This window comes from Plecotus auritus, assembly GCF_963455305.1.
Source record: "Plecotus auritus genome assembly, chromosome: 4".
Classification (NCBI taxonomy): domain Eukaryota; kingdom Metazoa; phylum Chordata; class Mammalia; order Chiroptera; family Vespertilionidae; genus Plecotus; species Plecotus auritus.
The window spans coordinates 159,563,835-159,578,197 of record NC_137775.1 but is presented as its reverse complement, the minus strand read 5'-3'; the positions used below and the strand labels follow the sequence as shown (position 1 = coordinate 159,578,197).

At 37.5% G+C, this 14,363-nt stretch overlaps 1 protein-coding gene across 2 annotated transcripts in view; it reads left to right on the top strand.

Moving 5' to 3' along the window:
* ELAPOR2 (endosome-lysosome associated apoptosis and autophagy regulator family member 2) overlaps nt 1-14,363 on the top strand; it is a 149,757-nt gene that overhangs the window by 121,243 nt on the left and 14,151 nt on the right. For both annotated transcript variants that reach the window (XM_080666831.1, XM_080666830.1), the window contains exons 14-19: nt 195-458; nt 1,138-1,311; nt 3,246-3,435; nt 4,685-4,781; nt 5,367-5,468; nt 13,945-14,071. In XM_080666831.1, coding sequence (XP_080522957.1) covers nt 195-458; nt 1,138-1,311; nt 3,246-3,435; nt 4,685-4,781; nt 5,367-5,468; nt 13,945-14,071 — 954 coding nt within the window. The remainder of the gene's footprint in view (nt 1-194; nt 459-1,137; nt 1,312-3,245; nt 3,436-4,684; nt 4,782-5,366; nt 5,469-13,944; nt 14,072-14,363) is intronic.

Below are 14,363 nucleotides of genomic sequence, written 5' to 3'. Positions count from 1 at the left end.
TGGACTTAACACATTCTGGTGTTAAGATTTTTAAAGAAAAAATAACAACAAAAAAACCAATAATATTAATCCATTGTCAGTTATAAACTATAAGGCTGGAGCACTCTGCTTATTTTGGTGATATCAACATAAAGCAGTTTGATTGTCCAATTAAGCCCCAAAGCAGAAGTCATTAGTTTCTGCTCTCTTTTTAGAATAGACGGTTCATCAATGACATGGTGAAGATTTATTCTATCACTGCCACTAATGCAGTTGATGGGGTGGCATCCTCATGCCGTGCCTGTGCCCTCGGTTCTGAACAGTCGGGCTCATCGTGTGTCCCCTGCCCCCCAGGCGACTACATTGAGAAAGAAACCAACCAGTGCAAGGAGTGTCCACCTGACACCTACCTGTCCATACATCAGGTCTATGGCAAGGAGGCTTGTATTCCGTGCGGGCCTGGGAGTAGAAGCACTCGGGTAAGTGAGTCCACTTTAAGAGAGAAACTCAGAAGTGCCCTGGAATGTTTCTTCAGGAGCTACAAGGTTGTTAGCGATATTTATAAATGATTTTTTTCACTCCCTTTCTTGTTTTCTCTCCTTTTCCATTTATTGATCACTTAGTTAATATGTTCCATGTAAGTGCTAGTTTCTGGGGACATAAAATTTTAAGAAAAGCACTCAAATAAGAATGCTTTCCAAAAATATTACATTTCTTGTGGTTCTGTTAAGGCAGAGCAAGAAAACAACCTCTGTAGGTGGGCAATAGGAACATACAGAGAGCAGCAAGTGTGTCTTACAACATTTTAAGGGCAAAGGTTGATGCTATATTATGAATGAAGGAGAAAGGAGGTTTATTGTCTATTTAAACTGACGTAAGAGGGACGTTTGACTATGAAAATACCTTTCTACAAGATACTAACCTTGGAATAACTACTTTGAAATGTTCTGAATCTTCTAAATGTTGCCCAAGAAAATCTAGTTAGCTTATAGAAATGCTCTGTATTAGTATGGTAAAATATATTATGTCGAAGATGAAATTACTGAAATAGATTTTAAACTAGGACTTTTTTTTTGAAACACATTTTTCAGAGTAACTAATACTTTCTTTCCTGCCATATTATTAAACTTTTTTTACATTTCTTAATCTTAATCAAAGGACCACTCCGCTTGCTATAGTGACTGCTTTTTCTACCACGAGAAAGAAAATCAGAGTTTGCACTATGACTTCAGCAACCTCAGCAGCGTGGGCTCGTTAATGAATGGCCCCAGCTTTACCTCCAAAGGAACAAAATACTTCCATTTCTTCAATATTAGTTTATGTGGGCATGAGGTGAGTTCTGGCTGCAAAGGTGAGATGGAGTTATATTTCAACTCGGAGTGCGTTAATATTTTCTATGTTGATGGCCCAGTAAAATCTCTCTGGAAACTAATACCCACATGTCAGAAACTGAGCTTTGATTGCTTCAGTCCTCTGTTGCCTCCTAGCATGTAGGCTGGCAGCTTTCTCCACTAGGGGCAACCTTGCCTGGTTCTCAGTCCATCGAAGCACTCATCCAGTCTCTTGATCCCCAAACCTTGGAGCTATGGTTTAAGCGCTTTGAGGATCTTTCGTTTGTGTAAAAGTGGATCAAGCTTGTCATCTCTCCTATTTTTTAGGCAGGCAGTTATAGTTTGAGAAAGTTTTACTGTTGTTTATAATATTGCCAATGTTGTGTCTTAAAAAAGTAAAGGACTTCCAAGAGAAAGTTGATCCAAAAGTAGAAAGGAGTTAAGCAGGAGATAAATGTCAGTTGATCAGATAGCCTCTGCTAATAAATAATGGGATTTTCTTTTCTGTGGGAAGAAGCAGACCTTAATTGACACTGGTAATGGGGAGAGTTACAGGACTATATGGTTCAGTATTTTTAAGGGCATGCAAGATTGGGATTTCCTCCATGTCTCTTTCTATAGTAATTCCTGTATATCTAATGGTCTTCATTATGAGCGGCTGTGCCAAACTTTGTACAAAGGAAATAAAAAGAGATTTAATCACATAAATTCTTTAAAAATCGATAAATTTTACAAGGCATGACATTCGTCCTGTCCTAATTTTATGTACTCAGTCGGTTAGTCACTCAATTTACTCAATAATATATAAGTATCTATTATGTTTACTACTGTGTCAAGCAGTGAATGAGATTAATTCCATTATATATCACACTTCTTCTTAGTCTTATTCCTGTATTACCACTGTCTGTTCTTCCACCTTTTCTCTTCTCCTTCTTCTTTCTCTTTTCCCCCACTTTGTATTCTCCTTTCTGTTTACTGTTGACTTTCTCTTTCCTTCCTTAGCAGTGAGTCTCTGCTTTTTTCCACTTTTCTTTTTGGCTTCAACAATTTAATTTGAGCTTAGTAAAAATATGTTGCACCTGTATTGTGGTAAGAAGGCTTGGTGGAGGGAGAACATTTCATAGGTTAGAACTACCAGCTACCTTAAAGTGAAATCTTGATTCTTTATGCCCACGTGTGCACACTCTACATCTAAGACCAATAAACTAGTGTTCCTATTTTCCTTTGTACATTTCTTCATAGAAATTATAGAGCAAGCTATAGTCCTTTGCATTGGGACTATAGTACATTTAAACATATTATATTTAAAGAGTCTTCCAATTTTTATAAATTATATCTTCCAAATGATTATAAAAGTAAACCTTTGTGTTCCCTTAAACTTACTGTGTAGTTGAGCAGATACATGTCCTTGAATCTAAGAGTATGTGAATAAAGACACTTGTGACCAACTGTTTACAATTTTGATGTTGTCTTAGGATTCTGTGGCAATATGGCTTTTATGTTTCTTCTTCAGCCTTCCCATTACCTTTCTGGCACACATCAGCCTGTGAAGTGCAAGTCTTTTTCTTGGCATCAGCAGTTTTCTGGTCTCTTTGCATTTATTGTTATCCTATGAATTGAAGAGTTCATAGATGACTTATACTTCCTTATGTTAAATGGCTTTCATCAACCACATATGATGCTTGCAGTTGGAGAAGGAATGCAGCCTTGAATTAGTATATTCATCATAACCTCAGTGACTCTCAACCCTGGTTGAAACATTAGAATACCCTCAAGAGCTTTTAAAAAATACTGGTGGCTGGGCCTCCCACCAGATCTAATAAATCAGAATTGTGGTGAGGAGAGAACCACTGCCCTACTAGAGTCCCTGGCTAGCTGAGATCCAGTTTAGAGAGTAACCCCCAATAAAACTTCTTTATGACTTTATTTTCCTAGGGGGAGAAGATGGCTCTCTGTACCAACAATATAACAGACTTTACAGTAAAGGACATGGTGGCAGGCTCAGATGATTACACGAATCTGGTAGGAGCATTTGTATGCCAATCAACTATTATTCCTTCTGAAAGTAAGGGTTTCCGAGCAGCCTTATCATCACAATCCATCATTCTGGCAGACACATTTTTAGGTAAGCTTCATTTCGTTCATATATGCATATATAAAACTAGGGTACTGATAACCTGTCATAGCATTGGTTTTTATCATAGATGATTAAAGCCCACAGGTAATTCTAAATCATCGCTTTGTGACATGGTTAAAAAGCCCCTACAAGTGAGGTCTATTCATTAATCTCAGTGGGTACAAGGAACTTCTGAATTTATGTGTTGACTCATATGTGATATACTTTTTCTGAGAGTTGGCCTTATATCAGATCCTCTAGGAGTTTAAGAGACAAAATAATTTAATACACCAAAACTAGAAAGAAAAGAAGAACAGTAAACAGACACAATATAAACCTAAATTATAATATCTGTCATCCATTTTCATCATGTTTTTTCATACCAGTAGTAAGTTGGTGACAAGTAGAAAAGGTGAATGTGCTGAGTTTTATTCCCCATCTGCTTGTCTTTCTCTGTGGTGTCAAGAACATAGGAATATTTTAAGAAGAATTCAGGTTCCTGTTAGTAATTCACAAGGATCAAATACATTAGACTTTCTGGTGTGGGGCTTAGGAACCTAACAAGGCATATAACAATCCAACAAATCTAACAAGCTTCTTAGACGATTCTAATATGCAGCCAGATTTGAGAACCATTGTTATGGGTTCCAGAGGAATTGAGCTTTACTTTCAGCACCAAGGTCAGTTACTGAGCTTGTACTCAGCGTAGGAGCTGTGTCAGAAGCAAAGGTTGCTGTTATTGCTTGCATTTTGGCTCTGCCATCATTTTGCTCAGGGGAAAAATGCCTTACTTTTAGATTAAGCAACTTTTGGAGTTATTTTTGGAAATTATTAGGGTACAAGAATCTTTTTTGGGTCAAAAACACCTGTAATGAATGTGAAAGAAAAGCTGTATTAGCAAAGTTGCCCAGCTCATTCGACAAAACTCACCAGAAGCTGAGAAGTATAATAGTGGATTGTTCAAATGTTAGAACTGGAAGGGACTTTAGAGATATTGTAATTATCGCATGCATTTTACAGATTCAGGACATAAGAACCAAGGAAGTGAAGTGACTTAAGCAAAATTATAAAACTAGGGAATAGAATATTTTATTTTTCATAAACTTTGGAAAGTTTCTTATTGTCATATTAATTTAATACAATATTTCTGCTAAAATTACAGTATAAAAGTAAAGCTATTTTCTATTCAGATATACAGAGAATAAATACACTTAATTTTCCCATATTGCTCAGTAGTGTCTTTTTTATTGCCATATAGGAGTGACAATTGAAACCACATTGCAAAATATTAATATAAAAGAAGATATGTTCCCAGTTCCACCGAGCCAAATACCAGATGTACATTTCTTTTACAAGTAAGTGAAGATGTTGTTTCCCTTGACAGTTTTTTTTTAATCAAAAGATTGTCACTTCAGGGTGCCAGCATAGTAGCTTATAATTAATAGATAATCAGCAATTGTTTTTTAAATAAAAGACTTTGTAAAAAGTAGGAAACATGGAATAGTTTGGAAGCCTCATATAATTTTGCTCATATATATATAATATTTTAAATTAGGCAAAATATAATATTTTAAATTCGGTAGTACTGCCTCTATTGTATAGGTAGTACTTATTTATAACTTATACAAACTAAACATCAGCCTGAGTGGATATGACATTTTTCCCTTGAAAATTTCTTTTGATTATAATTTTGATTTTAATTATAGAAGCTTTACTAAACACCTTGATAATAGCTTATCACTTTACCTGAGAAAATAGTAAAGTTTTCATAGTAAAAAAAAAATGAGCTTAATTTGTATTAAAATTATAAAGTAGTGAACTTTGATTCCTTTTCCTTTTCCATTTGTTTATATAGCATAGGAGTTTTTATATGTATGTTATTTTTGTCCTTGTAATCTGTATCATATATATTTTGTAAAGTGATACGTGCTTTACAATAGGTCTTCTGCAACCACAACATCTTGTGTTAATGGCCGGTCAACTGCGGTGAAAATGAGATGTACTCCTACTAAACCAGGAGCTGGAGTGATTTCAGTCCCCAGGTAACCTTATTTCTAAGTGATTATTTACATTTGTATGTATTACGAGGAAGCAAAACTCTAGTATCTTAATATTTTAAAACATATTCTCTATGGATGTAAAGCAGAGAATAGAGGACTCTGTAGATTTTGGATGTAGGTTACATTGAGTGCCTGTTAAAAAGTTTTGCTGCGCCCAGCCGGCATGGCTCAGTGGTTGATTGTCGACCCATGAACCAAGAGGTCATGGTTAGATTCCCAGTCAGGGCACATGCCCGGGTTCCTGGCTCTCTCATCATTAATGTTTCTACCTCTCTCTCTCGCCCTCTCCCTTCCTCTCTGAAATCAATAAAAAATATTAAAAAAAAAGAGGTTTTGCTCCATCTCAGTATTTCCCAGTCTCCTCAACAATATATTCTCCTCTGTTTGCCTGAGTGTCTAAATCTCTTTAAAAATTGTTTAGGTAATATATAGTTATACTGTTTCTATCCTTGTACTTATTCATACGATTTAGCCTTAATTTCTTTGAGAGCTGGATTAGGAACTTTTCTGGGTGATCATTCATTATCAACAATGAACTATTGGGGTGATCTAGATTAAATAATCTAACCTCCGAGTCATAGTTTCTTTCTCTGTGAGGGGATGGGGCCAGAGTGGATAATTTATATGATCCACTTCTAATTCTTGAGTTTTCTGATTAATGGTGACAAAATCACCAAGGTGGAGTGTGACCTAGAGACTACATGATACTGTTTATTTAACTGGTTGGCATTGAGGCAACAGCTGTCCACATTCTAGCTCCGTTTCATACATCCACTCTGTGTGGGAACACTAGGAGAAAGGAAGCAATTTCATAGACTCAGAAGAACTATCAGCTTAAATAAAGAGTGCTTTTATGCAAGAGTGACAATTAAATGTCACCAGATTTCTGTTCTTCACAATTATTCATTGTTCAGTATGTATATTATTTATTCTAATCTTTTTAATCTTTTGATGGATTGTAGTTTGCAAATTTTCCTTCATCAACTATCAAAGTTTATGTTTTTTAAAGAAAATAATGTACTTAATTTTATTTTTGATAGTTTCACAGTAGCCCTTGAGAGATCCTAAGTTATCCTGCTTATGTTACATTAGGATTGGAAGTCAGTGGTCTAAGCATTGTTTCAATTACTTGGGCATCTTGAAAATAATTACAGTGCTAACAGTATTTGAGGCTTATTTCTGGGCATAAAGCTTTCACCTCTTACCAGTTGTGTTTCTCTGGTTCTTATAGATCTATGACTTAATTTTTCTTTCCACCTTTTCTAAGTGAGAGAAGAATGTGATGAGAATACGTAATAAAAGGTAATAGATATCAATCAGTGGGATAAACAGAGGGAGCTTACTGCTCAAGGGCATTGTGGGGGAAGAACGAACTTTGCTCTGCCCTCAAGTTTCTTCAGGTTGAACTAATAATGAAACAGACTTGAGGCAGATTAGCAAGAGAAAATAACCAAATTTAATACATACATATATATGTACGGAAACCCCACATGCAGGAGAGATTCAGAGATAGAGAGGGGGGTTGAGGTACAAGACATCCTGAGTGAGGGATGAGATAATGCACCCTGGGGTCTACAAAGGGTCATTGCACGACAATCAGAACAGACTTTTAGTAAATAGAAGTTTGCCCTGGCCTATAGATAGTAAAGGGAGGGGCCAAAGTCTATCTTGAGCCTGAAGCTAAAAGTGCCTTTAGCTTAAACAGTAATCTGCATATCACAGAGGCATATCTTGGGATGACTCATTCTGGTCCCCCAAAGTATCAGGTAGTGGAAGATCCCTGGGCTAGCGTCCATGCTAAGGTAGAGGCAGCAAATCAGAGATTCTTTAACTGTTCTCCGATGCCCTACCATATGGCTTTGAGTTCAGATTGCTCATTCTCTTTAGCACTTCTAAGGTCCTTTTTGGACCTAGCAACTAACCTCTCTGGGCCTCTAGGAGTCTATATGGATGACTTGTGAAGCCTCCTCCAGATCTCTGAATCGAGCAGATAATGTTGCTAAAAGACTAGTCTGTCCTTTAGAAAATATATGTCTTTAACTATCCTGAAATAGGTTTTGAGTTTTTAAAGTAATAATGAAAAATAATCTCATGATGTTAGGTGATTTTTTTTTGTTTTTGTGAAGAGAGGGAAATTTTTTGTTGTTGTGAGGAGAGAAGTTAAGTTTCTGCTTTGACGTCTAGTATGTTTTCCTACTTAGGAACCTTAACTGTCTTCAAGGGTTTCTTAAGATCCCCTGCAGCCGAACGCCTTGGGGTGTCTATTCTAAAACCATTTTCTAGACCTCCCTAACATGTAAAGAATCTCTGAGTGTTCAGCACAGAAATATCTTTAAAAACATAAGGCAATTCTGATACATATTAAAATTTGAGAAACACTGGTCTTAACCCATGTTGTAGAGATTTGTTTTGATTTGTTTTTTCTGAGACAGATTCTCAAATTTTGTTCTGCATTTTAGTTTCTGAAAAGCTAGGTTACAATGTCATGACTTACGGGGTGGGTTTCTTCACCCATATTTTGATAAAACTGTATTTTATAATTGTGATGCACACTGGAGTTTGAGAACTGCTGCCCTGGGGAACTGCTTGGACCCCACAACCTAAATGTGCTGACCTTTAGTTCTTTCTTGAGTCAGTTTCTCATCAGGGCACAAGGGGGAGCTCTGGGATCAGAGCAGGAGAAGCAGAAGCTTGTTAAGAAAAAATTAGAATTCTCTTTAGCAGCAAGGCCAATAAAGATTTGCGATTTCTTCCTAATGGTAAAGTGAGGGCATGAGTGGGGGAGTAGGAGGGGGCAATGGGGGCATAAGAACACATATGTAATACCTTAATAAGTAAAAAAAGAAAAAAAAGAAATGTTTACAAAGCCAGATACTTAAGCTACTTTTGAAGAGGACTTAATCTACATTTCTTGAGGGTAGGGGCATTAAATTCTCCAGGAGAGAGAGGAAGGTGCTAAGCAGGCAAATGCCTTGAGAAATCTCTCACACTGATCAAGAAGTCTCAGAAGGGAGACTGGCAGATAGAAAAGGATGCTATCATCCCCGCGCCTCCCTTCTCCCCCACCCCATCCCTCCACCCTCAGGTAGCATCTTTGGCCAAGAATCTTGGCAAAACAGCCAGGCAAAGGCAAAGTTGGCAGTAGTAATGTTGGTTGGGGTTCTGTGTCTTGGTAACCTGGGAAATGTCACAAGACTCCCCCCTCCCCCAGCCCTGAGAAAATGAGACTGTCTTAACAGACAGTGGATGAGGCAAGAGAAAAGGGAAAATGTGTGTTCTCTGCGTAGCTCATGGAGAATATAGAGAGAGCAGCAAATTATCGGGACCGCCTGCTAATCTGCAGTTGAATCACCAGCCTGTCTGTTTGGTTTGGCAAATGCAGTTGGTTTCTAATTCCACAAAGTGTCTGGAGGGTGCGAGATATTTTAGATAAAAACTTAGCAGCATGATGTCTGTGCTAGACGAAATCTGAGAGCTGGAGTGGACGTTTGAGATTATCTAGTGCAGCCTGTACCTTGGCCAAAAAATAAATTGCTAACACAATAGGCCACAAATATCCCTAAATAGATGCCCCTCCAGCCTTTGTCTGAAAGGCTTTCCAAACCTCTAATCATGATTGCAGGTGGTTAGAGGAATTGGAGGTTCTCCTTTCATTAGGAATAATTCGACCTACGCATTGTGTCCAAAGTGCTTTCGAAAACAAGAGATGTCTTTTAGTGAAAAGGTTACAAAAGAGCCTTATTAGAAAACAGACAGAGGGAACCAGTTTTACTTGGATAATCGAAATGTCATAGCACATTACAGATCCTTAAGTCAAACCCATTGGCTATTCACAGTGGGAAACGGGGAAGACACACATTGTATAGCTGTCAGGTGGCACCGTCAGGATGGACTGATTTCCTGACCGTGTTGGTTGCTCTTTTCGTGCCATCGTGTTTTCATCTTTTTATTCCCCGCCCTCCAGTTCCTTATAGGTAAAGATTTGCAATGAAGCATGCTAAGCAGAGGCAAATATCACACTTATCCAGGGATAACTCAACTGATCTGCATGTTATGGGCGCCTTCCTTTAATGAGTCAACTTTCCTCAAACACAGTCTTCTTTATTAATGTTGTGAGTTAGAGGAGAAATCAGCCTCCTCACTCTCTCAACACTTACAACCATATTTAACTGCTTGGGTAGTTTATATATCAGTCTAAAGTTATTTTGCCAAAACCTCCTTCAAATTCCAAATTCATCTTCATTGTAGGTATAGCCTCGGAGAATACTGTCTCGGAAAAGGGGCGTTGCACAGTCCTGCCCTGATAGTGCTCACTGTTCAGTGTGCCAGGGCTCATCCCACAGGCTCTGATTCAGAGTCTGTCCAAGTTATTGGATGCTAGTCTAGTGTTTTTCTTTGGTCTTTGGGGAAGGACTGTTAAAGCCCAAAGTCTATCCATTTTAGCTTGTTAAGAGCAAGAGAATAATGATTGGTTTAGTGAGTTTCTTTTTTTCTTTTTCCTCTGCACTATTTATGGACAAGTAATAGATATCTAAATCTGTATAAGTTAAGTAAAAAAGGTAATAGAATTGAAAAGATTAAAACCAAGTATGGTCTTATAACATTAAAAAGTAAGGACACATATAAAAGCATTATGTGCATAAGCAAAAAACAACTAAAACCCATTCTGATAAAGAAATGGAAATACTCTAATACAGAATTATTAAAGTGATACAATTCAGACATTAATGAGTAATCCTAAGAGATGTATATTAAAATATCACAGAACAGTCATAACACTTTAGGATCAATTTTTAAGTAAGGTTATAAAGCTTTGACAGGTATTTATTTCACTGTAGAAGATATAGAGTCTACAGATAAAAAGGACTAGGGAATGTCAGTTAATGTAGTTGGTCCAGGTCTTGATCAGATGCTGACTTTTGGTTATTACCCCAGGGTAATCTTTAGAAAAGAAGGCTTTTGCAGGATACTGGTAGAATTTCCTATCGCTGAATGTAAGAGCTGTGGGTCAAACTATCTTACATTCAAACCCAGTCAAAAGTGATTTATGCTCTTCAGCCTTAGGGCAAATGAAATTGGAGCGATGCAACAGCATTGTCTGGACCCTGCCAAGATGGGTTTCTGCCAATGACAAGGCAAGACTAGAGCATCACCCATCCCAGAGGATGTCAGTCTTCTGACCCCAAGACTGGGAATCTTAAGAAACCTACCAAAGCCCCACCTGAAAGAATTTGAGCAACATTAGTCCCCTAACATCAAACAAGGAATGTTCTAGGCACACAAGACTGTGGCTGTTCCCCCCAGTTCCTGAGACTAACTCCAGAAAGGATCAGAAATGTGCTGACAAGGTAGATGAATTTGTTTTAACTTTGGATTTTGAATAAAGCTTAGGCAAAACAATTTTACACTGCTTAATCAACTATCCAAACAATTAATGGGAGGTTGAGTATTAGGTCATCATAGTTCCAAAGAAAACAAGATTTGTTTCCACGAATTCGTAATATGAACCAAGCAGATTCTTCTGTAAGTACAATGATTCATTTAAAAGAGGACACTAATAACTCATAGCTCAGTACAGTTATGTCCCAGGAAATAGATTCCATTTTAAAATCTAAGACATAACTTCCCAAAAAGAGATTCATCTGAATTCTTGCACGTTGCCAGTGCCACCCTGATTGGTAAGGCAATCTCCAAAGCAAAATAAACTGGAAAATTTCTTCCTCACTTATCAATAAAACCAAATCAAGATTCACCTGGTTGTCCTTTGAATATAAGATGGTCTCTGTACCTAGAATTCACACCACACCTGTTCGTCCTGTAGAGCTTTAGTCTTGTATGCCCCAGCTATCCATGCCCTAGTCCTGTCTCTAAACATTTACTCACTGGTTTCTATGGTGATTGCATGGACCAAAAGTTATATATATAAAAAAAGCACAATTAGTGATACCTCTAGAAAGGTGGGGGTAGGAGGTGAAGATAGTGGTAACTCAGGTCTTCAAACGGAAAAGTATTTCACATGTTTAGCAATAAAGTGTTTATCTTAGTATTCACTTTTTGTTTTTCTCTTAGTAGGAGAAAAATATTTTTTCTCTTGCATCTTTTTTTTCTTTCATTTTTTAAAATCCTCACCCGAGGACATACTTAGAGAGGTAGGGAGAGAGAGAGAGAGAGAGAGAGAGAGAGAGAGAGAGAGAGAGAGAGAGAGAAAGGGGAGAGAGAGAGAGAGAGAGAGAGAGAGAGGAGAGAGAGAGAGAGAGAGAGAGAGAGAGAGAGAGAGAGACATTGATGTGGGAGAGAAACATCAGTTGGTTGCCTCTCATACTCATAAGTGCCCCAACTGGGGATCAAACCTGCAACCCAGTTATGTGCCCTGACCCAGAATCGAACCAGCTACCTTTCAGTGCACTGGACAATGCCCAACCAACTGAGAAATTCTGACTGGGCTGCTTCTTCTCCCCCTCCTCCGCCCCCTCTCCTCCTCCTCCTCCTCTTCCTCCTCCTCCTCCTCCTCCTCCTCCTCCTCCTCCTCCTCCTCCTCCTCTTCTTCCTCCTCCTCCTCCTTATCCTTTTCTATTTTCATTTTCTGTATAAGAACTATCAAAATTGTTACTGCTTCATACATCCTTGTTTCACAGGAAAGGCTTGATTCAAACTGTGAAACATATTTATAAGGAAGAACCAAATTTGAATATTCCACATTTTAAATGATTCATTGGGTTAAAAGAAGTAAAGAATTGATTCTAAATTAAACTGCTTTTAACCTAAGAATTTCTTTGAAAAAGTGAAATCTACCAAGGAAATGCACTGAATCATTGTAGTATTTTGACACCGAATGGCAGCTTACAAAGTACATCAATGTCTTGATTTTTTTTTCTGTTCCCGTAGTTCTCTAGTTCTTTAGAAAGTGATGTGCATTGTTAATAGTGTTTTATATTTTGAAGTGCTTTAGACTTTCCCAAATTGTTCTTTCATTTTATCCTTTATAACCACCCCGTGAAAGCAGTATAGCAGACATTCCGCTTTTGACAAATTACAAAAAATGATATGGTGGGAGGGGTGTTGAGTCACTTATGAAAAACACAATCACTTTAAAGTTCAGTTGGAATTGTAACTCAAGCCTTCTCTCCAGGGCCTTTTGCAACTTTGATTAATTTTACCTTTTTTGTGTGTGTGATTTGAGTTCTTTCTTCTCAAACTTTAGCAGGCCTACTCTTTTATTTTCTGAAGATTAACAGTCTCCCCCCCCCCCCCCCCCGACCCTTTAAAACTTCTCTGAGTTGGAAACGTAAAATAGAAAACAATTTGGGGAGGCCAGATTTGAGCAAGAAAGCATGCTGGTAATATTTGCTAAATGATCAGAAAAGTGTCCTTATTTTTAAAATTGCAAGTCATTGTTAAGAAAATAATAATTGTATTCTTGATGAATTTTTCTAATTGGTTACCCAATTTTTTCCAAAAGAACAATTCTGACTTGCTTTTACTGATCTGGAAGGTGGGCATTAGGAATAATGTTTAAAATTGACGGAGTGTTTATCTATTGCACTTACCTTTTAAAAAACATTTTTTATTAGTCTGAATATATGTATTAATCCATTTTTACACATCGAGAAATTAAGAGTGAAGCCATTTTCCCAAAAGAATCACTGTTCACCATTGTTCTTTGCTCTGACAACAGCAGGCCTCTGCTTCTGAAGCATGTAGTTTACATTCCACCCATGTTCACTTAGTCTGCAGCACACAGACACTTTGGAGAGATAGGTAGGTAACATGCAGTCAACTTTAGGCATATAGAATTTTTGTGTGTTCATATTCTAAGTGACATATATTTAATTAAGAATATGAAAGTTTACCTTTTTGGTAGACTGAAAATTTTAGTTTTGGCATTTGAAGTGAAAACTTGAAAGGATTTTTTTTTAATTCTCTCTGTTACCGTGTATCTATCTTTTTGCCTTTAAATGTTTCAGGACACCTGTACTCAGCACCAGTTAAGGCTGAAGGAGCTTAAGGGAGGTGTAGTAGACAAATTAAGGGAATAATATTTTTCTAGTTTTACAAATCCATAAACAGTCATTCCTACTAGAATTTTCCCAAATACTTTCTTACTTCAGTAATCTCTACACAGTAGCAGCAGGTTAATTTTTGAGCCATGCTGTGTTTACTTGCTGAGTAATAGTCCATTGCATTGATAGACCACATTTTGTTTATCCATTAACCATCTTAATGTTGAGGGACATTTGGGTGGTTTCCACATTTTGGCTGTTATGAATAATGCTGCTATGGACATTCATGTACAAGTTTTTCTGTGAAAATGTTTTGTCTCCTATAGATTATTTTTTTATGTCTGTTTTCTCGGTATCCGCGCATTACTTTCTAGCATGCAGTCCACACTCAGATGTTGATTAGACTTGGTTGAATGTGATACAAAAGCTGTCTTTATTTTTAAACATTTTTATTTCAGCAAGTGTCCAGCAGGCACCTGTGATGGATGTACATTTTACTTCCTGTGGGAGAGTGCCGAAGCCTGCCCTCTGTGCACAGAGCATGACTTTCACGAGATTGAGGGAGCCTGTAAGAGAGGATTGCAGGTAAGGAGCAAATCTACCTACGCAGAACTGTGTCATTGAAAATATAGTCCTTCAGTTTAACATTGCTTAGATCATAGAAACTCAGATTTGAGAGCATGGCTAAAGCTTATAGTTCCCTTAGTTATATGCATTTAAAATCAAATGTGGTAGCTAAACTCCCCTATGCTGAGGTAGCTGAAGTTATACACTGAGCATTCAAAGACAGTGTTGCTCACGTATAGTGACTGTTGAGCGGTTTCTTTTTAACGTTATTAAGTAGGTCAAGGATGAAAAGTTCAGAATCACAAAACAC